Consider the following 22,165-nt stretch of genomic DNA (forward strand, 5'->3'; position numbering starts at 1 on the left):
AGAGATAGAATTTTTTGTTTTTATTTTTTTTTTTTTTTGGCAGAGTATAAATGTTAGAAACAAATGAACAAACTTCCTTTGGCAAACTTGGTTCCAAAAATACGAAAAAAAAGGAAAAAAAAAGACCAGAAAACCCAAACCTAAAAACCTAAAAAAAACCAAACCAAACAAATATACAGACATGCGGGTATTAACGATACGATATTTTCAGTCTTGTGAAAAATGTGCCATAGAGTGAATAATGAAAGAACGAGTATGGATCCTACTTGTCGGGCGCCATTAGGCCATAGTGTTGCCCGCGCGCGACGCAGTTTCATTTTGCTTTTCACAACTCTCTTTCTTTCTTTCACTCATCCCAATCTCATTTCGACATTTAATTCTCGACTGACTGAAATGGTTCATTCAGTTTTATTCCAGAAATTCACATTCAATCCCGCAATGTTTGGTTGATCGGTCGGTCGGTCGATTGGGTTAGTCAATCGGTATTTATATGCTGTTGTTTTTTAAATGTATTTTTTAGGTCGATCAGCCTTTCACTGATATTAATATCTTCTGTCATTTGACATTTAAAGAAGATTTTTGTTTTTTCAATGATCAAAAATCAGTTGTTTTGTTTATATGTTTACAGAATGTTTGATCAAATTTGTTTTGTTTCATGTCACTTTGATTTTATCTCATATCTCGTATATAGTGAATAAATGTTAAAAAGTCAATTCTTCAATGTTTTCATATTCAAGGACTTTCCCATGGTTTATTGTGAAAAATTTTGACTTTTTTTCATTTCCTTTAGAGTATCGATAAAAAAACATTGAACCAAATTAATGAACCAAAAAAAAATAGAGAAAAAATTTCATTAATTTTTAAATTCTAATCCATATTTCTGATTGTGATTCAGATCACACACACACATCATTTATAATCATTTTTTAAGTTTAAAGAATTTCTTGTTACAATCATCATCATCATCATCATCACAATAATCATTACATCAATGTTATCATCATCTGATATAACTGCCGCGCATTTCATCAATAATTAAATGACAAAAAATTTCTGTTCTGTTTCAAATAAAACAAATTCAACATTCAACCAAATTACCAAGTTAACAATCAAATCATCATCATCATCATTTTAGCAGTGCCTTTTTATATTGTTGTTGTCGATGTAATGTTGTGATCTGATCACTATTTTGGTTCAAAAGAAAAAAAATATCATATATAAAACATCCGTTAACCACAATCGAAAATCATACCTATCATACCAAATCGAAAACCTTGGTTCATTAATTAGCCCTAAATTTCAATTTGTGATTTCAAAATTTCCTAAATGTCAAATGAAAAAAAAAGCAAAACAAAATAAAAATTCTTTAATCATCATAATTTTTTCCATTATATTTCTGTTATAATCGAATCAATATTTAAATCATCATATATCGGCACATCGGTTTATTCGGTCTCTCATCAAATGGTGATAGTTGATGAAAACTTTTACGAAAAAAAGTTTTTTTGCCCATTAAAATTCTCTTAATTTGAATTTTTCGCAAAAAAAATACTCTATCAATCTAGCATAATCTTCATCATTCATTTCCATCATAAAAAAATCTTTACACTATTCATCATTATGTAGTGTTTGATTCTTTTTTTAATTTTGTGTGCGTGTGAAAAAAAAATTCTGTTTGTTTTTCCCTTCAATGTTGTTGTTTAATTATTTTCTTAGTCAATAATACGTCGCTGACAAATCGACATTTTTCTTCTTCCATAATTCTCAACATTATCATCATCATCATCATCATAATCAAAACAAAAAAAAATGCCGGTCGATTTTGAAAATGCATATGCCGTTGCACGGCAAACGATATCGCGTTTTCGTACCCGTGACAAAGCCGAGTGAGTAAAATAAAAACAAAACAGAAAAATCTCCGGAACTCCTCCGGAACATTAAATTTTTTTTTAGCTACAAACAAAATTATAATTTTAACACCTGAGTATAATGCATATGGATTTTATTTAATCATTATCATCATTATTATGTTGATGATATCGATGACTAAATATAATAAAAAAAATTGCTGCCACCGTTATACACCTTAATTTATCATCAATATTATTATCATTTTTTATGGTTCGATTTTTGATCTATATTTTTCAACAACAACAACAAAAAAACGAGTCATATACACGCAAACAAATTGCGCCCACACACCAACTTGTGTTCCAGCTGCATTCAGTTTATTTTTATTCTGTTTTTTTTTGTTTTGTTTTGTTTTTGTTTCATTCATTGTATGCAAAACTTGTTCCAGAAGCAGAATATCAAAACAGAATTTTAGCTTGTTTCTAAGAGTACATAGACTAACACACACACAAACAGTGTAGGCGAATGTAAAAAACATCAAATTTCATGAATAATTCAGTCATGTATATTTTTTTTCTGGCTATCATGATGTTGATGATGTAATTTTATTTTCAACATTTGATTTTTTTTACGTAGCAAAATTAGAATCTGTTATATGTAACAAGAAAAAAAAATCTGGTTTTCTGGTAAAACCCTTTCCGATTTTTCCATAGTAGTCCATTATATCAGATAATAAATAACAACAACAACAACAATATCAGTCCAAACTATAGAATAGTGAAGAAAAAAAAATTATTTAATGCATTTTGGGTAGAGGTCTGTTTTTTTTTCTCTCGTTGAAGTAATGATTATTTTCAATTCCGAAATGGAAATGAAATTTGTAGAAAATAAAATATAAATTATTAGGAATTTTTTTTAATATTGGATATAATTTCCAATATTCAATATCTTTATTTTTTTTGGATTTGTCTACAACGCAATCCATAATTAATATAATTTTATCTTGTATTGAAAAAGAGAGAGAGTGGGAGAAAGTGCGGAAAATTTTTTTGGGTATAGTTCGGTAATGATATTAATAATCGTATATAAAATGATTTCCTTTCTCTCTCTCTCTCTCTTCCCATCTTAATTTTTGTTTTCTCTCTTTCATTGAATTCCATATCTATGAGTGTAAAAATATAGAACAACCGAAATGGAATGATGATGATGATGATGATGATAGAATTGATATGATTAGTAATTGGTAATTAAATTTATTATTATCATTATTATTATATATCCTATGCTTGCCTGAGCATTTCATTTTCATTTCCATTTTGGATTCCAATATAGATATAGAAAATGAAATTCATTCATTCTTTATTTTAATGGAATCGTTATTCGGGAACTTTTTTTCTGTTGTCAATATATACACATTCTTTTCGAATAAAATGTCATTCTATTTTGGATCAGCCATTATAAACAAGAGAAAATGCTAATAAAAGGAACAGTTTTGAAAGAAATAAAAAAAAATCAGAAATGATGTGTATTTGAAAATTCCCATTGTAGTGGAGGGAAAAAATATGATAATATTAATAATAATCGAAAGTTTGAATATTCAAAAAATATCAAAATGTTCAAATAGCGAATATAAAGAAGCAAAAATTGTGGAAAATTTTGATATTTGTTTTATATTTTACATTAAAAAAAACTGGTGCACCCAAAAAAAACCGCGAGGATTCTTTCCAAATAAAAAGAAATGTAAAGAAAAAAATAAAATCTAAATCTGCTTAAGGAATTATCTCTTTTTTTGCTCATTTTTTTTTCTCAAAATACCATGTCTGAAAATTTAACGTTTTTTCCCATCATCTATAAATTTGAAAAAAAGTGAAAAAAAATCTTGTTGATTTAATAGCAATAAAAGATTTATTTTTTTATTTATTTCATAATGATGGTGGCGGCTGCGGTAAAATTAAAGACACTAATCAATTTTAATTAGAATTTATAGAAATTTATTTTCCGGATTCGACAATAATAATAATAAATGGAAAAGGATTAATTAAATCTATAAGCGATGATAATGATGAAATGAGAATGTAAATGGGAATGAGAATAGGAATGGTTATAAATTAATGGGAAATGTTTATTTTTTTCTTTCATAATTGAAAATGAATGAATTTTTTTTCTACAGATAATAATGATAAACAAACAAACAAAAAATGTCTAAAAAATTCCATAGAATTTTGTCATACATGTTATGTTTTGATTAAAAAACAACATGTTGTTTTTTTTTGTTTGATTTTGCAAAATCAAAAATAGAAAAGAAAATGATTGAAAAAAGAAAAAGAAAACAAAGAATAAAAATAAAAATAGAAAATTTCAATGATTGTGAAAAGATTGTCATCATAAAACATGATGATGATGATGATATAACTGAGCCCATAGGCGACAATTACTAACAAATAATATAAAAATGTTGTTTTCTGCTTTTATATTTATATTTTTTTTTGTTCACCATTTGATTTTAAATAAAGAATTCTATTGTTATATTGAAAATTGTTTAAAGATGCACCATGTTAATGGTGAATGATTAATATAACAACCAAAACAAAACAACAAAACGACAAAAATTGAACATCCGAGTGAGAGAAAGAGAGAAATGAAAAAACTCATTGTGTTTGCAACACAAGATTTCAATCAAAATAGCCTTTTTTTCAAATGCACAACCTAAGGCTATAAGGATTTTTATTTTGATTGAATTTTCAAAAAAAAACGAAAAACAACCAAATTCGTATTACAAACAAAACAAAAATACTAAACATACAATCCAGATTGAAACCCATTACGCTAATCAAACGAATCAAATTAAATGTAGTGTCAAAAAAAAGAAGAGAAAATAGTTTACATTTTTTTTTTGACTTTTTTTCAAATTAAAGTTTGATAAAAACTTGTTTTTTCTCTCTGGTCATTCTTTATATCTAAAAGAATGATTGATTCTTTGCTATTTTCGTCAACTTCGTAATAAAAAAATATTTTTCCGTTGTGTGTATGTTTCTGTACATGTCAGCAAAACTGGATTGATTGTCAAATAGAAAAAAAAATAGAAAAATATAACACCAATCAACAATAGATGATGCCTAATAGGCAAGGCCATTACATTTGAGGCTTCATCATCATCATCATGGAACATCGTGATGATGATGATGATGAAAACAACTTTACGTTATATATCATCATCATCATCATACATTTGGAAACAAATACAGAAAAAAATAACCAAACAACAGAATGCATACCAATAGATATATGAAAGCAGAGAATTTTCCAAGAACAAGAAACCATTCAATAAAAAATCATAAGGCTGCTGGCAAGTTGATTCAAGTATTTTTTTCTTGTTATAATCAAGAAAAAAAAACAAGCAAGTTTTTTCTGATTATTGGTAATTTCGTTGTTAGATAGAGAGTGTATTTTTGGGTCTTCTTAAAAAAAAAAAAAAAATAACCAGAATTTCCAATTCCGACAATTTTTCTTAACGAGCTCAATATTTTCGATAACAATAAACATTAACGAAGATCATCATCACGAATATTTCATTCATTTTCTGATTGATGGTTTGATCTTTCTTTTCTTCAATATATTTACTTCAATTTTCTTGGAAAAAAAAATTTCTCATTTTATAATAAGGTTTTCATTTTATCATATGTGTTTTTCTTTCCTCTTTCCTGTGCGATAACTTGATAGAAAAAAACAACATCATCTGATACTTATGTAATAGAATGATCATCATTAACCCAGATAACGATGCGCCAAATTTTTGTCTGATAAAAAAAAATCATTGTCAAGTAAATAAATTAAGAAAATAAAAAATGGATGATTATGATTGAAAATATGAAATTACTTAAAATGAAATGAATTGCCATTTTAATGCCCTTTATATTTTTAACTTTGAAAACAAAAAACAAAAATTATAACTTTTATAGCTTCTGTTTAAATAAATTATTGAATAGCTTTTTTATTATTGTTAAATTCTAAACAACAACAACAACAACAACAATAAAAAACAAACTATAATGGAAAGAATATAGAATTCATAACAAAATTTTTTGTTGCTTTTGTTTTAAACACATACACGTTTGTCGAATGAAATTAAATGTTCAAAAATGATGTTGTTGTTGTTTTTTTTAATGACTATCATTTGTTTGTCAATTAGATTATCATTTTTGATCATATAGCCATAGAATTGTGTTCAAAAAAATAAATCGTGTGAGCGAATAAGAATTTCTATAATAAAAATATATTTTTTTCGCGATTCGAATCAATCGTAACTTACATTCGTAAGTCGATAAATAACAAACAGCAAATAGACTTTTAATGATTGAAATTTAAGAAGGGAAAAAAATCTATCAATTATTCCATTTATTCTTTATTTTCAATAACATTGCTATGTTTAAACCAAAAAATATATTTATAAATCAATTCGCATTCGAATAAATCTTCAAGTGGCTATCAGCCGAATCCAGTGTGTGTTAGCCATTATTTTGTTTTGTTTGTATTTTTTTTTGATCTTATCTTTATTCAATCATTTTTTTCTTTGCTTAGTACTTTCTTCTTTTTTTTCTCCTTCAAATTACACATTATAAAAATGTTTGACAATTATACAAGACACACTCATCATATGAACGATTCATCTTTTTTTTTCTTTCTTTTGTTCCATAATGATTTCAATTCAGATATTTTCATTGTACCTTATAGTTGAAAATGAAGTATAACAAAAAAAAATCTTGAGCCGTCCACTTGAACCTATACATACACATCGAAGGATAAGAGCTTTGTAAATCCTCTCTTATTTTTTAAATTACTTTTTTTTCCCAATCATTCTTCATCATCATTATGAACATGTTATCTCTATCTAAAAGGAATTAAAGTTTGCATTTTATATATGTTGTATAAGAAAAATAATTGAAAAAGAAAAAATAAATCAGAATTTTCAATTGAACAATTTGCAAATCATCGTTGAATACCAATATATAATCGAAAGTCAAAAGAAGTAGAAAAAATGATTGATTCAAACACACACACAATTGAAAACTTACTTGTTAAATAGAAATTCTTCATTATCATATTGAATTCAAATTAATGATTTCTGGTCAAATGATTTATATTAGAGAATCGATTTTTTTTTGTCAGTTTGCATTCCATTAATTTTAAACTTTTTTTTTGAATACTAATAATATCATCATCAATGTCTCAATCAATGATTCCAAAAAAAAAGTTTTTTCTATTTCTCAATTATGGAAAAAAATTGTTGTCAAGAGAAAACAACAACAACAAAATTCTCTTAAAACTTTATTGCCAAAGCAATTAATGAAACTTTTCTTTTTCATTTTATTTTTATTCTTGATAAATTATTTTCACGTCTGTTAATTTCTAGCTTGTTATCACTTCATAATGTGGAAAACAAAAAAATAATCCAGGAACGAAATTTCATTTGTTTTCGCTACATCTTCTCTTTTGATAATTATTTTTCATTCAATGAATTTCATTCTCTACAATTGAAAACTATTCCATTTTTGCTCTTGCAATAACAATTATTTCGAAATGAGAATTATTCTGCGAATTAAATGAAAATGGAATGATACCCGTTATTAATTTCAATAAATACATGTATATTTGTATAACCTTTTCTCTCTCTCTTTGTCTTTTTTTCATTCACCCATACCAAAGTTTTCAATCGATATCGATCAAATCGAGTAGCAGCAGCAGGCGGCTAAAATTGCTTAAATTATTGTGAGGGTTCTTATTTTTTTCCTACTTTCCAGTTAAGATAAATTTATTTCATTCGATTTTTTTTTATTCATATTCTTCATGTATGTATACCGATCCCCTTCCATCTTCTTTAATTCGATCGATCGGTAAATAAATCGATATTCATGGAAAAAAAAGTTTTTTCTCTTGGTTTACACAGATAACTTTGAAAGAAAAGAAATAAGATTTCTTGTTTTTCACACACAAACACGCATATAGAAGATATGAAACTGGGAAAAATATAGAAAAAAAAAATCTTTCGAGCTGAGATTTTTCTTTCCGTTACTTTTTAAATTCAGGCAAATTTGCATGAAAAAAAATTTATGAATTTTCATTGTTTTTCATTATATTTTGTTTCATTTTTTCCATTGTTTAATTAATAAATTATAAATTCTTATTCCATTAATGATAACTTAAACATGGATATTTTTCCAAATATTTGTTCATTGAATTATTGATAATTATAGTACAGTATCAACATTGAAAATATTTTCATATGTGATAAGAATTGAACAAATAACTAATGAAGTTAAAATCATAATTGAAAAGATAAACAATTTTTTCTTATTATTCTTTTTTCTTTTTTTTTCTCCTATATTATTCAGACGTATGTTCGACGATGATGATATAAGACATACACGTGGTGATGCTCCGGATCTCATTAGGTTGGTTTTATTATTTGCTATTATTTCAATTTATAATAATGTTAATGAGTATCATTTTTTTTTGTAATATTAAATAGCAAATTGGGAGAAAATGAACGAGATGTCAACAATCAACAACCATATGATGATCCAAATCATAAAATGTTTAAAGGACGTGGTGAAAGATGGGAAAAATTTCTTGAACCAAATTGTCCATGTTTTCCTGATTTATCTAAACGTTATACAATAGCACTATTGAGCTCAGTTGGTTTTTTGATTAGTTTTGGTATACGTTGTAATATGGGTGTTGCTATTGTTGAAATGATTAGTAATAAGACTGGTGTTGTAAGTATTTAATTTTTTTATTAAAGAATATTTACTTACAAACAAACAATACTTTTTGAAATTATAACATCAATAAATATCTCATAGCAAATTATGGCAGTGAAGCAAACTTTTTTCCCATTTATTGTCTTTTTTCACTCATCACGATCATCATTGTGAATTGAATTATGATAAACTGATTTTTTTTCTATTCTCATTTATAAACAAAAAAAACAGAAACTATCTGACAGGAAAAAAAATCTTTGAGAATAAAAAAAAACAGGAAAACAACAACTCACTTCATTTTCAAATGAACAAAGTAGCACTTAATTTATTTCTTGTTAGCAAACATTTGAATTTCCTGATTTTTCTAATATAATTTTTTTTCTACTAATTCGGGTCTGTTGTTTTTTTTCGCTGCCAATGTACACTATCCTGTTTATATCTTAGAAAACAGTCTTTTTTTTTGTTAGTATTAACTGAATGATTTTCATTATATTACATCTACTATCATATGAAGAAAATTCACATTTTTCCATCAAGCAAAATATAGTGAATGAAAAAAAAACATTCATACATGGCAATTTAGACCATAATGCAGAAAAAAAACAAAAAAACAAACGGAAAGAAAAATAAAAATTTCTGCTCATTATTGACATCACATCGTCATCAATCGACTTGGTGTTGTTGGTCTATTCTGTGTATACTGGGCCATTGGAAAATTCCCATTGGAAATTTTATTTCCATCACAAATATTGCAACAACAACCAACAAGAAAACAAAAATTCCACTTTTTGAATTGAAACATTAATATTAGTATTGATATAAATGAATACTAAATAGATAAAATGTGCCAAAAACAAAATTACACTAAACATAACCAATACTTTGAGATTTTAAACGAACTGTTTTTTGTAATTTTTGTTGTTCAAACTTAGCTTGTTTTATTCAATCAGTAATTTTATTGTCTAAAAAATAAAATTGAAAATGATGAAAGCCGTAACCAAAAAGCTGTTGAAATATTTTTTATCCCATAAATACTGTGATGTATAAGAAATGGATTCTGTCGGTAGTTCGTGACTTTCAGTGTTGTCAGTGTTTATGATAAACTAGTTTTTTTCCATACATATTCTGTCAATGAATCATACAATTTTTTTCCCATTATCAATTCTGTCAAATTTTTTTTCTATTTATTTTGGCAATTCCAATTTTTTTCCAATAGTAACAATAATCATTAGAATTGTGTTTGTAAAGATTGTTTGTATTTATTCATATGTGACTATTGCACTAACATCATCATCATTGTCAGAATCATTCATAAAATGAATTCGGAATTCAAGCTTCAACAAACTCAAATTGTAATGATTTTTTTATATTACTTTTTGTATGTTGGAATCCATTCAATTCAATTCAATTCAATTCAATTCAACACATCATATCTTGCATAAAAAAAATATTAAATCAAACTATATTTCAGTTATAGACATTATTATTATTATCACCATATAAAAGCTTCTGTAGAAAATCGATGATGCATAGCATATATGAGGAAGGAATTTTTTTGACAAAATTTAATGAAAAAAAAATAAGAATTGTTACATCGCTATAGGCAATTTGTGTAACAAATTCTTTTAAATTTTTTGTTTCATTTATTTGTAATGAAACGGACAGATATTATGATTGATTAATATTGTATTTCATCAAAAAAAATGATACTATGTAATGTAAAATAACATCAACAATGATGACTTAACGATAAAGACAGCTAACCAACCAAACTTTGACATAAGCACGCACATCACGAAACACATTTGGAATTTTAATTTCAACATTCAAAAGGACAATAAAATAAATAGAATTTATGAACGAAAAAAAAACAAAATTAAACATATTCTCATCTAGGCACGAAAAATTGATTTTTTCTTTCTTTCTTTTGTTGTTGTTATTGTTGCTATTTGCTATGAGTAAATTATTGATCATAACAAGATTAAATTATACAAACAAAAAATGAACTTTATTCTTTAATATTAGATTTGACCAATATTTTTCAAACTAATTTTGATTTTAATCATCGATTTAAATAGCAAGAATTCGATTGGACTCCCGAAACAATCGGTGTTGTTGATTCATCATTTTTCTGGGGTTATATTGTCACTCAAATACCGGGCGGTTTTCTTGCCGCTAGATATCCAGCCAACAGGTATGATATATTAAACTATTAATATTGAAACAGATGCATTGTTAAATTATCATCGTATACAGAGTGTTTGGTACTGCTATTGCAATGTCAGCATTTCTTAACATGTTATTACCTAGTGCGGCCAAAATGCATCCAGGTTATGTAATGTTTGTCCGTATTCTACAAGGTCTAGTTGAAGGTGTTACATATCCAGCTTGTCATGGTATATGGAGACATTGGGCACCACCAATGGAAAGATCACGTCTTGCAACATTAGCATTTTGTGGTTCTTATGCAGGCGCTGTTGTTGGTCTACCAATGTCCGGTTTTCTAACTGAACATCTCGGCTGGGAAACTTGTTTCTATTTTTATGGAATGTTAGGCATTGGTTGGTATGTAGTATGGTTATGGTTATCATTTGAACGACCGTCCAAACATCCAACTATTTCTCGTGAAGAATTGGTATATATTGAAAATAGTCTTGGTCTTGTCACATGTAAACCACCAACCGTAAGTTTTTTTTTGTTATTTTTGTTTACATTGATAATTAATCTGGTAAAACTTTCTGTTTCATTGTTAACTTATAGCTTTATTCAACACCCTGGATTGAGATATTTAAGTCGAAGCCCGTATATGCAATCATTGTTGCCAATTTCTGCCGTTCATGGACATTCTATCTATTGTTAATTTCGCAACCAATGTATTTTAAAGAAGTATTCAATTTTAATGTCGAAAAAGTTTGTATTCGATCTCAAATGTCAAATGTCAACCATAATGATAATATTGTGAATTGATTAAATTCTTATATAGTCTGGACTTTTGGGTGCATTACCACATCTTTGCATGACATTTGTTGTACCATTCGGTGGTCATCTTGCAGATTATCTTCGTCGATCTGGAAAACTAACGACTACAAACGTACGTAAGGCATTCAATTGTGGTGGCTTTGGTATGGAGGCGTTTTTTCTCATTCTTGTCGGTAGTACCGATAACACTACAATCGCAATCGTATGTCTTACATTGGCTGTTGGATTTTCCGGTTTCGCCATTTCTGGTAAGTAATTTCATATTACCAATTCTCATAAAAATTGATCTGAAATAAAACCAACAATTTTTTCTTTTTGTTTTCCACCAAATGGTCAACATTTTGAATATCTAGTCAAAAGTGCCTATTTCTTTCGACTTGTGTCATTGTGTCGACAATCACTTTTGTCAATGACCTTTGACCTAGTGTCAGAATTGAAAAAAAGAACTTATTTTCAATTACATAATTTAGTTTGCCAATTTTTACTGTGATTTTTTTTTGACAAACAAATGATGATTAAATAAATTTGAAATAAAATAACCTGTATTAAATTGTCATAGGATTCAATGTTAATCATTTGGATATTGCTCCAAGATATGCTTCCATTTTGATGGGAATTTCTAATGGTTTCGGTACATTAGCTGGTATGCTGTGTCCAATCGTAGTCAATTTGATGACCAAAGAAAAGGTAACTTATTGAATCTAATTATGAATAATTGATTCAATTTATATTTATAAACTTTATTACAGACACATACCGAATGGCAAGATGTTTTCATTTTAGCCGGTGTAATTCATTTAGGTGGCGTTATTTTCTATGGAATTTATGCTTCTGGTGAATTACAGCCATGGTCTGAACCTTCAAAAGATGATCCATTACAATTAGAAGAAACACAGCTACCACCAGGAACACATCCACCTGCTTATGATTGTATTTATCAAGGTGATATAAATCAACAACAACCAGCAGGTTGGGATGATTCAACAAATCAATCAACATATCCAAACTGGGATAATAGTACTGGAGCTGCTCCTATTAATAGTAGTAATACAAATCCATTCGGTACAGCAACAGCACCTAATTATGATCCAAATCAAGCTTGGGATCAATCAAATAATAATAACTTTCAAGCAACAACAACAACAAACACATCCAATTATGGAACGATGGATAATAATAATCAAGCAACATTTTATGAGACTCGTGCTCAATATGTACAACCTGGATCAGGATATTGATAGCCTAATCATCAAATCATATATATAGATTATTAGTGTGAATTTGTGTTTGTTTGTGTGTGTGTGTGTTTGCTTGTGTTTTCATCTGTATTTGTGAAATTGGCTTTGTCCGAAAAAAATGATTCATAACTAATCAGATTATCAATATTTCAGAATTTACACATCAACATTTGTAGATATTGTATTCATCATTCAACGACAATCTTATATCAATTTGATTCTCATACATTAAATTAATAAATATCGGCTGCCTTTAGAGAAAATAATACATAGTTGAAAATGAAAAACCAAATCAATTTCATTCAATTGTATTTTGGATTTGGTTTAAACAAATAACATCATTTCAATGGAATCCATAAAACGACCCTTAAAACAAAAATCATTTTCGAATCGTCATAACAAAAAATAGATAAAAAAATATTATCATAATTTCATTAAAAAATGAACGCAACACACTCACACACAAACAAGGACACACGCCCTTAGTCGTTTTTTCTATTTAAAACAAAACAAAAAAATTATCATAATCATCAATATCATCATCTAGGATTTGTGTATACAAAATGTAAAATTTTCTTTAGGATTAACATAATCAATCAACATAAAAATTGACAAAAAAAAAGAATGATGCTATCATTTTTTTTCAAAGATTACACATTACACGATAAAGTTAAATAACACCCTTATTCAGATAAAACACTGGTTTCATTTTTTTTTCTTTCTTTTTCTCTTGATTGTCACTATTTGATCGATTAAATTAACAAGAATAATGATGATGATCAGCTCAAAAATAAAACAAAACAAAATGATTTTTATTTATTACAATATCATCATTTAATGTAATTCATTCAATTCATAATTCGATTAATCCGTTTATCAATGGAACATAAGCCTTTTATTCACTTATTCGTTGTAGATAATGCTAAAATCATGAAATTGTTATTGTTTGTTTGTGTGTTTGTTTGTTATTATTATTGAAAAAATATATTTTTTTTTCTCTCTTCTTCATCATCATTATCACAAAAATAATTATGGAGCAATAATTATTTAGTTGATTTTAGTTGTCAACTGTGTTTGAGTATATTCACACAAATTATCAATTCAAAAGAAAATATCCCAATTTCTTTCCAAAACGAACCCCCGCACACACCTACACACACACACATCGATTCCCAATTTTTCCAAACAAATTATACCAAACAAAAAATAAGATGCGATGAAACAATCATTTAACATTTCGTTCATACATTTCGTATATATGAATCGAAACATGAATTACAATCAACAAAAAAAAATATATTTAGATTATTTTATCAGTTTTTTTTTCGTTTTGTTTTATTTTATTTTTTAAAGGGAATAAAATGGATTGCGTGTTCAAATGAACACTAAATGTAGTATGGATATGGTAGAAAGTTTGTTTGAAATGGGACAATCAATTATTATTGTTTTTTGTTTGTGTCCGTAAAACGTTTGTTACTTAAATTTATTTATTTCTACTTTCAATTTTCTTTCGAATGATTTACTTGTCTATGTTTGATAATGAATTTCATGGACAATCATCATCAATTGAATTTTCTTTATTCTTGCCAACACTATGTTGTTACTATATAAATTACATTTGGACAAAAATGATTCAATAATGATTAGAAATTTTGTGGACAATCAATCTTTTTTTTTGAATCATTTTTGTTATTAGATATAAACTTACACAAACAAAAGAAAACAAGCATCACCATCATTCTATTATTGAACCCTTATATTGTTTGATATTTTGTTTTCAAGTTGATTCATGATTCATTACATTCAACATACAAACAAGCAATAATAATATCATTCAATTTTTTTCCACCTTTTTCACTATTTATTCTATTGAAAAAAAGCAATTCTTTGAATTTGTTTGAAAACAAAAAATTTAATTTGTTTTGCGTGTGTGTGTGTGTGTGAATTTTATTTATCAAAAATCTGTATAGTGAGTATTTATTTTATCATGATGAAACAACAAAAACTTTTTTCTAATAGAATATTCCTGTAAATTTTATTTTGATCTAATTCTTATTATTGATATTTTTTTTTTGTTTAAGTTTTTTTCCTGTTAAAATTATTATTGGATTGTTGTAATTGTTGTTGTTCCTAATGTAAATAATTCTTTTCTATTTTGTTTTGATTGTAATGAATTTTTCTTTTTGAATTTGCAAAACAAATCATATTACAGTTTTCTTCAACGTTTTTTCAATCGTTGAATCCATCAATCAATCAATCAATCAATCAATCATCATCAAATCCATAAAATAAATCACACACACACAAATATTTTGAATGTTATTATATTAACTAAATAATCATTCTGCGAAAAAAATGATTCTAATAAAAATTGAAAAAAATTTATCTAAATTATTAATGAAGAATTTTAATTTATTTCAAATTTATAGAATTTTTAATTGTAATTTTTTTCAAATAAAAATTTAGTCTTTTGATTCGATTTTAGATTTTAGATTTTCGCTGTTACGGCTGATTTGTAGACGAATTTTTTCCAAAATATTTCGCCATAATTCTTGCTCTTTTCGTAATTGCTCATTTTGTTTGAGATTAACGGTTTTCTTTTGATCATTCGTTGATGTTTCGAGTGATTCCGGTTGCTTTTGTTCATTTTCTGTTGATTTATTTTCAATTTTTTCCGTTTGTTTTTCATTATCATTTGTCGAATCCATTTTATCAGAAAATGATGCTTGCGAATCTTCTGAATCAAAAGCTTCAAACATTTTATGATCTAACATTGATTGAAGAGCAGCTGCTGCATTCTGTTGATCGGAATCCATTTTATCAAAAAATGGTAAAAAAGAAGCAAAGCCACCCTCACCATTAACTTGACATGTTTGGGCCAATTGTGGTAAAACTTGAACCATTACTTGACTTAATGCATTGACACCGGTCACAGCTACATCTAATTTCATTTCAATACGATCAAATTTAATTAAAACGAGATTGAGTAATTCAGCTAAACTGGTCATAGGATCTTCATGCAATTGCAGCTCGATTTCAGGTGCTACTGATTCTTGTTCAACTTCAACTGTAGCTAAAACTGGTATTTCCGGAGATGCTATTGCTGCATATGGATTCGGATGGCTAGCAGCTACAAAAGTTGGTTGAATCTCAATTTCAGCTACGGCTGGTACATGTGCAGGTGCCGACACATAATTGGGCATACAACGATAATATTTTGGTGAATAGGTCAAACCTGATGGACAGGCAGGTAATTGTGGTACATGTTGACCAATCAATGTCAATGGTTGATGTTGTGGAATATATTTTAAATCATTCTTTTTATTAATAGAAATAGAAACAGTAAAGAACGATGAAAGCAGAATTGCCGAAAATATGATTGACTGTATGAAAAACATGATTGATTGAACAATTCGTTAATGTTTGCTAATGATTATCAATATCTGGCCATTTTATATACTCTACCTTTTATTTTTATTTAAAATTTCTTTGATTACAATAAACAAATGAAACATCGATATCATGTAAATATTTTAACGGGAAAAAGTTTGATTTATTTTCGTATCGATCAATCGATTATGATAAATGTAAATAATTCGAATGTAATCAAACATGTATTAAATATATTTTTTTTTGTTGTAAAATTTTTATTTTGAATTTTGGTCACGGATTATGATGGCAATAAAATCGATCACAATAATCCTCCGCCAATTGGTAATCCACTGCCTCTGAATACTGAATCCAATGGAGAACTATTTCCCAATATTGAGGGTCGTGTTCGTCTGGATGATGAAAATGGTGAACCGCCAACACCACCACCACCAAGATTACCAAGACCACCAGATAACAATGATCGTGATGAATCGACAGCAGATGAAATCGAATCTTGAACGAATGCTAATGGATTGCCACTGTTTCCACCTCTACCGGATGGCAAAAATGAAGATGAATCACCAAGTAATGATGGCCGCGATGAAGCAACTTTAGATGTGGGTTTTCTTTTCGGTTTCGATGATGATTTTCGGCATATTTTTTTAGCATCTTTACAACTACTCAATGGAACACCGGTCAAACGATCAGAAAGAGAATTTAGATGAGCTTGAGCTAATAATGAATTTGTGCAGCCTGCTTGTTTACCGGCTACTTTTAGACCACTGCGTAAACCAGCGTTACAAGCTCGATATTTTCTATAAGCACTATGTATATGAAAGAAAAATTTCATGAATAATTGATAAAAATTTCCGATAATACATTTACCAGCATGGATTAGAATCTCTGGTTGGTGCAAATTTTGTTAAACAATCACGCATTCCACTCAAAATTAATGAATCACAAGTTAATATACCAAGTTGAGCGGAAACAATTGAAGTGGCTATAACCACAAATAATGAAATCATCAAAATCTTAGCCATTTTTTTTTTGTTTACTTTGCTTGTCGAGAAATCAAATTAAAATGAAGATTACATGAAAGGGGTATATGTTTATAACGAGAATATCTGAAAAATACGGCGTAGTTCTTTAGGAAAAAACAAGTATCATTATTATCATCAATACAACTATCATTGTCAGTAATGGAGTGGTTCGTATTAATGATTATAATACGTCACGTCCGTAAAAAAACATTCAATTTTGTTTTATTTCAATTTATCGACATTGAATATAGAAAAAAAGAATAAAAAATAACTTGTATTGCATAAATCAATGAAATTAAATTAAATCAAAAAAAAAGAGGCGAATATATGTGTGTTTGTTCATCATTGCTTGTCCGAATTGGTCATTTCAACTCTGACAATTTAATATTCAAACTTAATTGGTTGTTTATCCATCCAATCAAACGCCTTTAGGCAAACAACTTCATTAGATTTGATTATTATTTGAAAATCAGGTGTAAATAAAATACAAAGTGTATTTATTTCAATGATTTTTATCAGAAAACTGCTGAAAATGAATTCCGAAAAGATAATGCATCAAACATTATCCTCGTTGTGATGGCTTATTATTACGACAAGAATTTTTTGGACAGGAACTCAATGGCAAACCGATCAAACGATCAGATACAGCCCATACGACTGGCATCGATAATGAACGTGGTGGACAACGATCACGTGCAACGGCAAAACTATGACCATCTTTAAGTCCTTGTATACAGGCACGATATTTTCGAGAAGCACTAACCGATGACAATCGATAAAACAAAAAAAAACAATCAAAATATTAAGCCTAATAAAATACATACCAGCAGCTTCCTTTCGAAAATCTTGATGGGCCAAAATTGCTCATACAATTAGCTACTCCAGCATAAACAATTCGATCACAAGAACCAAACACTGGAATATATCGATCAAAATTTCGTATCATTGAGAATAAATCATTCGATTGTGCCATAGTTATCGATAACGAGGAAACCAAAAATAAAAAAATGACTATTGATGAATTAATCTTATCGAGATTAGGAATTTTAATCATCATTGTGGGATTTTTATTTTTCGAAAAAAACAAACAAAATACAATTCTTGTCGTTGTTGATAGATGAAGATGGAATAAACATTTCTTCAATGAATGAAATATCCAAATGTTTAGTTAGATATTGCATAGTATGATTTCTTTCTAATTAACGAATTATTTTTGGAAAATCCTGTTGAGCTATAAATGTTAACGATATCGATAACGACAAATACAAAATTTTAAAAAAAAATTATCAAAGAAAAAAAACACAAAGCCTGTTATCCTTGAAAAATCCAAAATCGAAAACTTGTAATTGTCTTCCATCTAGTGATCAGGAAATAAACTAATCGGGGAATTTTTAAGATCAATGAATTTCGATTTTTATTTTCGAACCGGTCAATCATCATCATCATTATCTTTTATATTTTATCCTATATAATCATCGATCATTGATCCATCGCTGATGATCATCATAGAATGATGATCTAGATATATTGTTGTTGTTTTTTTGCTATAACTCAAATCATCAACCGCGATTTAGTCGTGCATCTCATCAAAAAAAAGAAAAGGAAAAAAGCTTTGGCCATTTTAATCTAATACCTGTCGAACAGTGTTCATGTCAATACGATTCATCATAATCAACGTTCATGTATGTCATGTAAATTTGAGATTTTCATTATTAATCATAAACAATTGATAATAGGCCAACGCATTTTTTTTGGTAAATAAGTACATCTATTTGATGATTTTTATGGACAACAAGAGAAAAAAAAACAAAAACAAAAATCTCTTTTCACAGGTAAATGGCGTTGTGTTTTTTCTTTGCTATTTTGATCATCATCATCATCATCATCGATGTCGTTGATGATGATCGTCATCATGAAAATAATCCTCATCAAGATGATGATGATGATGATTGCTATCGATATTAGAAATTAGGATAAGATTTCTTGCCTTGTATAATTTCATTTCATTATGCGACTAAGGTAAAAATGATGAGGCAATTTTACAATATTTTTTCTCTTTTTTTTGCTTATAATCAACATACTTATTATTGTCATCTTCAGACAATAATCATCATATTAAGCTAATATCAATATATGAATATTTAAATTTGAAAAAAAAACAAATACTGATTTTTGTTTTCGTCTTCATTTGAATTTCATTATATAATCAACTATTTGAATGAATAAAAATTTTTCGGTTTTTATTTTTATCTACAAAAAATGTTGGTTGGAAAAAAATCAATATATTTAGATGGAATGTGTATAGGGTTTTTTTTAATGAAGAAAACGAGATAGGAAAAAAAAATTCATCGATCCTTAACAATTGGAACGTGAAATAATTTATCATAGATTGTTGATGATTTTAGATGATGTATACAAGTGACGGTTGCCTTATTATTCAGACAACATTCTAAATGTTCAATACAATTGATCGGTTCATCATGATGTAAACAATTCAATATTGGTTTTGAACATTGATGTGCAAAATTTGGACCCATACAGCGTAAAAATTTAAATGCACCATGTGTATTATAATCGATGAGCGGTTTATATAATTTATGCAGATCAGGCATTGCTAAATCGAATGGTAAATTGAATGCCAATGTTGATGAAGGTATTAACAACAGAACAAACAACGATACGCCAATGATCATCTTATTCGATTTGATTATTTCTATATATCGGATAAACAAATAATAATAATAATACGGAAAAAAATAGTAAAAATGCTTATGGTAGAAAATATATCTCTTTTGTGGTATGGATAATAAAATCAATAAAAGAAAATATAACCAAAAGAGAAAATGGTTCAATCAGGTATATTAGAAAAAAAATTGAATTGAAATTATAGGATGCGTCAATGTCCGAGCTTCGGATTTATTTTTTTTAAGAAATATATTTAAAATGATGATGCTAATCATAGTGTTTGTAAATGTGTATGTAAATCATTATTTACATACCTTTCATGATTATGATGCTATTATTATGTGATGGTGAAAAATTTTTTTATTGAAATTCTTTTCAAACTAAACAAAATAGACAAAATTTAAGGAATTCATCAAATCAAACCGTCAAGTAGGATAATCGAATACGAATGATTTGTGTGGCTGCATTGTCGATCATTTGTTTGGTCTTTTTATATTGATATTAGAATTGAATATTGTTGTAAACAAAAACAAAACAAGCTGGTATTGACCAGATCGATAATAGTGGTGATAACAAAATTACGTGCAGGTGAACACGTTCCATGTACTCTATAAATTTGTTCTATCATATTTAATGACCTTAGTTTTGTTTATATTGTCGATAACGTTGTTATCTTCGATTATGATAAAATTCGTATATGCCCAAACAGTGAGAGAGCGACAGAGATCTTGTCGATAAAAACCAGCACTCTGTTAAAATACATTAGATTTGGCTATCGGTTTTGTTTTGGTAGTAAACAACAAAAACCAAATCAAACCGGACTGGCGAAAAACGAAATGACAATTTGCGTTTCAGGCTAATCACAAATGGATTTATTTTTTTTAAAGTTTTATTTTATTAAAAGCCTCGTCATTAATTATATTGATTTGAAAACAAAAACTTTTAATCGTCATTAGGCAGTTATTGATAATGATGATCTTGTTTTTTATCAATCCGTAAAAAATATCTTCTATATTTATTGATTTTTTTTCAGTTTCAATTTCGATGCTATTTCGACCTGTTTTGATTCTATTTATTAACACAGAAATAGTTTCTTTTTTTTAACCATTGATGAAGATTTTTTTAAAGTGATAAAATATGATTAACTTCCGTACTTGATTATATCGCTTGTACATTCACATTAATCTTTTTTTTCTTCTGTATGAACTTTTTACTTAGTTTCGGAATCGAAAATGAAAATGAAAAAAAAATCATCATTCGAATCATTATACTATAATTTGTTTTAATCAATAATATTAAGTCTTCGAAACCAAGTCTTCTTCATTTTTGTTTTTCTGTTTGATACTTGTGAATCACGATTTTATTCACAAAATTAAAAAAAAATGACGGTTATTGTTGGTTGGTTGTTTTAATAACATTCCCGAGAACATGATAGGAAAAATTTTCATTTTCATTTGTTACAAGATTGGGTTGCTCTAATTGTCTATAGACCAAAGTTTTTTTTTGGGAGGAGGGGGGCTTAAATAATCTATTTTGGGTTAAAATCGAATAAGTTATATTTAGCTTGAAATAAAAATCAATACTGGAATATTTACCGATTCACAGATGATTATTATTTACTTTCAAAATAGACAACCAAAAAAAAATCATTGATTGATTGATTGATTAAATAGAAAATTTTTTTTTCTTTTTAAATTGATTGGAAAAGATGTTTTCGGTAATGGACAAAATGAAAATAAATTCAATCAGAACCAGATATTCTTTTTTTTGTTGTTGTTAATGATGATTAAATCATGGTATTTTTATCATCATCATCATCATCATCATCATCGATTAATGATCAAGACAAGCTAAACACTAATTGAATACCACATATCGAGACGATTTTGAATCGGATTGAATGATGATAATGTAGCTTGTCGAATAGTCAATCGATTCATTGATTGATTGATTGACATACGACATGTTTCAAGATATTTGAATTCCAAGATTTTTGAAAAAAACTAACATACCATAAATAGTGATGGTGTGTGCCGATTTTTTTAATATTAATTCCTTCAAATTTGATGTTCATCGGTTAGCTTCTTGTTCATTTCGACTAGGAAAACAACAAAAAAAAAGATGTTTGCTTTGGATCCTAGAAACAAACAATTTTTTTCTTCCAATTTTTTGATTGACTGACATTTTTTGTTTGCAGCTTCTATCTGCCATATAACTGTATCCGTAATGTTGTAGTTAAATT

General features: G+C 27.6%; 5 protein-coding genes across 5 annotated transcripts; 1 reads left to right on the forward strand and 4 right to left on the reverse strand.

Annotated features, from left to right (window-relative positions):
* Window positions 1-292: 292 nt before the first annotated feature.
* On the forward strand, window positions 293-14,036 carry LOC113793560 (vesicular glutamate transporter 1-like). The gene is made up of 9 exons (XM_027343608.2): window positions 293-1,886; window positions 8,241-8,300; window positions 8,378-8,624; window positions 10,688-10,803; window positions 10,866-11,292; window positions 11,370-11,519; window positions 11,593-11,836; window positions 12,148-12,275; window positions 12,338-14,036. Exons 1-9 carry the CDS (start codon window positions 1,810-1,812, stop codon window positions 12,824-12,826), a joined length of 1,938 nt encoding a protein of 645 aa, XP_027199409.2. The 5' UTR covers window positions 293-1,809; the 3' UTR covers window positions 12,827-14,036.
* Window positions 14,037-15,217: 1,181 nt separating this feature from the next.
* Window positions 15,218-16,285, reverse strand: LOC113793561 (uncharacterized). The gene has a single exon (XM_027343609.2). The coding sequence runs from the start codon at window positions 16,222-16,224 to the stop codon at window positions 15,289-15,291; it is 936 nt and encodes a 311-aa protein (XP_027199410.2). The 5' UTR covers window positions 16,225-16,285; the 3' UTR covers window positions 15,218-15,288.
* A 72-nt stretch (window positions 16,286-16,357) lies between these two features.
* LOC113793562 (uncharacterized) lies at window positions 16,358-17,306 on the reverse strand. The gene is made up of 2 exons (XM_027343610.2): window positions 17,084-17,306; window positions 16,358-17,022 (listed from the first exon to the last, which is right to left on the reverse strand). The coding sequence occupies exons 1-2, from the start codon at window positions 17,236-17,238 to the stop codon at window positions 16,518-16,520; spliced, it is 660 nt and encodes a 219-aa protein (XP_027199411.2). The 5' UTR covers window positions 17,239-17,306; the 3' UTR covers window positions 16,358-16,517.
* A 132-nt stretch (window positions 17,307-17,438) lies between these two features.
* Window positions 17,439-18,428, reverse strand: LOC113793563 (uncharacterized). Its single transcript, XM_027343612.2, has 2 exons — window positions 18,063-18,428; window positions 17,439-17,996 (listed from the first exon to the last, which is right to left on the reverse strand). The coding sequence occupies exons 1-2, from the start codon at window positions 18,293-18,295 to the stop codon at window positions 17,801-17,803; spliced, it is 429 nt and encodes a 142-aa protein (XP_027199413.2). The 5' UTR covers window positions 18,296-18,428; the 3' UTR covers window positions 17,439-17,800.
* A 1,049-nt stretch (window positions 18,429-19,477) lies between these two features.
* On the reverse strand, window positions 19,478-20,956 carry LOC113793218 (uncharacterized). The gene is made up of 2 exons (XM_027343210.2): window positions 20,238-20,956; window positions 19,478-19,951 (listed from the first exon to the last, which is right to left on the reverse strand). The coding sequence occupies exons 1-2, from the start codon at window positions 20,242-20,244 to the stop codon at window positions 19,584-19,586; spliced, it is 375 nt and encodes a 124-aa protein (XP_027199011.1). The 5' UTR covers window positions 20,245-20,956; the 3' UTR covers window positions 19,478-19,583.
* Window positions 20,957-22,165: the final 1,209 nt, after the last annotated feature.

The sequence above is a fragment of the Dermatophagoides pteronyssinus genome, unplaced genomic scaffold (assembly GCF_027571235.1).
Source record: "Dermatophagoides pteronyssinus isolate colony J.1.1.1.1 unplaced genomic scaffold, Derpt_VIB-CSIC_2022.12 sq0001, whole genome shotgun sequence".
NCBI classification, from domain to species: domain Eukaryota; kingdom Metazoa; phylum Arthropoda; class Arachnida; order Sarcoptiformes; family Pyroglyphidae; genus Dermatophagoides; species Dermatophagoides pteronyssinus.

Coding starts and splice junctions, on each gene's coding strand:
- LOC113793560 (XM_027343608.2), top strand. CDS start 1,810: ATGCCGGTCGATTTTGAAAATGCATATGCCGTTGCACGGCAAACGATA. Junction 8,625..10,687: donor TTAGTAATAAGACTGGTGTT/GTAAGTATTTAA, acceptor CGATTTAAATAG/CAAGAATTCGATTGGACTCC. Junction 11,837..12,147: donor TTCCGGTTTCGCCATTTCTG/GTAAGTAATTTC, acceptor AAATTGTCATAG/GATTCAATGTTAATCATTTG.
- LOC113793561 (XM_027343609.2), bottom strand. CDS start 16,224: ATGTTTTTCATACAGTCAATCATATTTTCGGCAATTCTGCTTTCATCG.
- LOC113793562 (XM_027343610.2), bottom strand. CDS start 17,238: ATGGCTAAGATTTTGATGATTTCATTATTTGTGGTTATAGCCACTTCA. Junction 17,023..17,083: donor AGAGATTCTAATCCATGCTG/GTAAATGTATTA, acceptor TCATATACATAG/TGCTTATAGAAAATATCGAG.
- LOC113793563 (XM_027343612.2), bottom strand. CDS start 18,295: ATGATGATTAAAATTCCTAATCTCGATAAGATTAATTCATCAATAGTC. Junction 17,997..18,062: donor TTTTCGAAAGGAAGCTGCTG/GTATGTATTTTA, acceptor GTCATCGGTTAG/TGCTTCTCGAAAATATCGTG.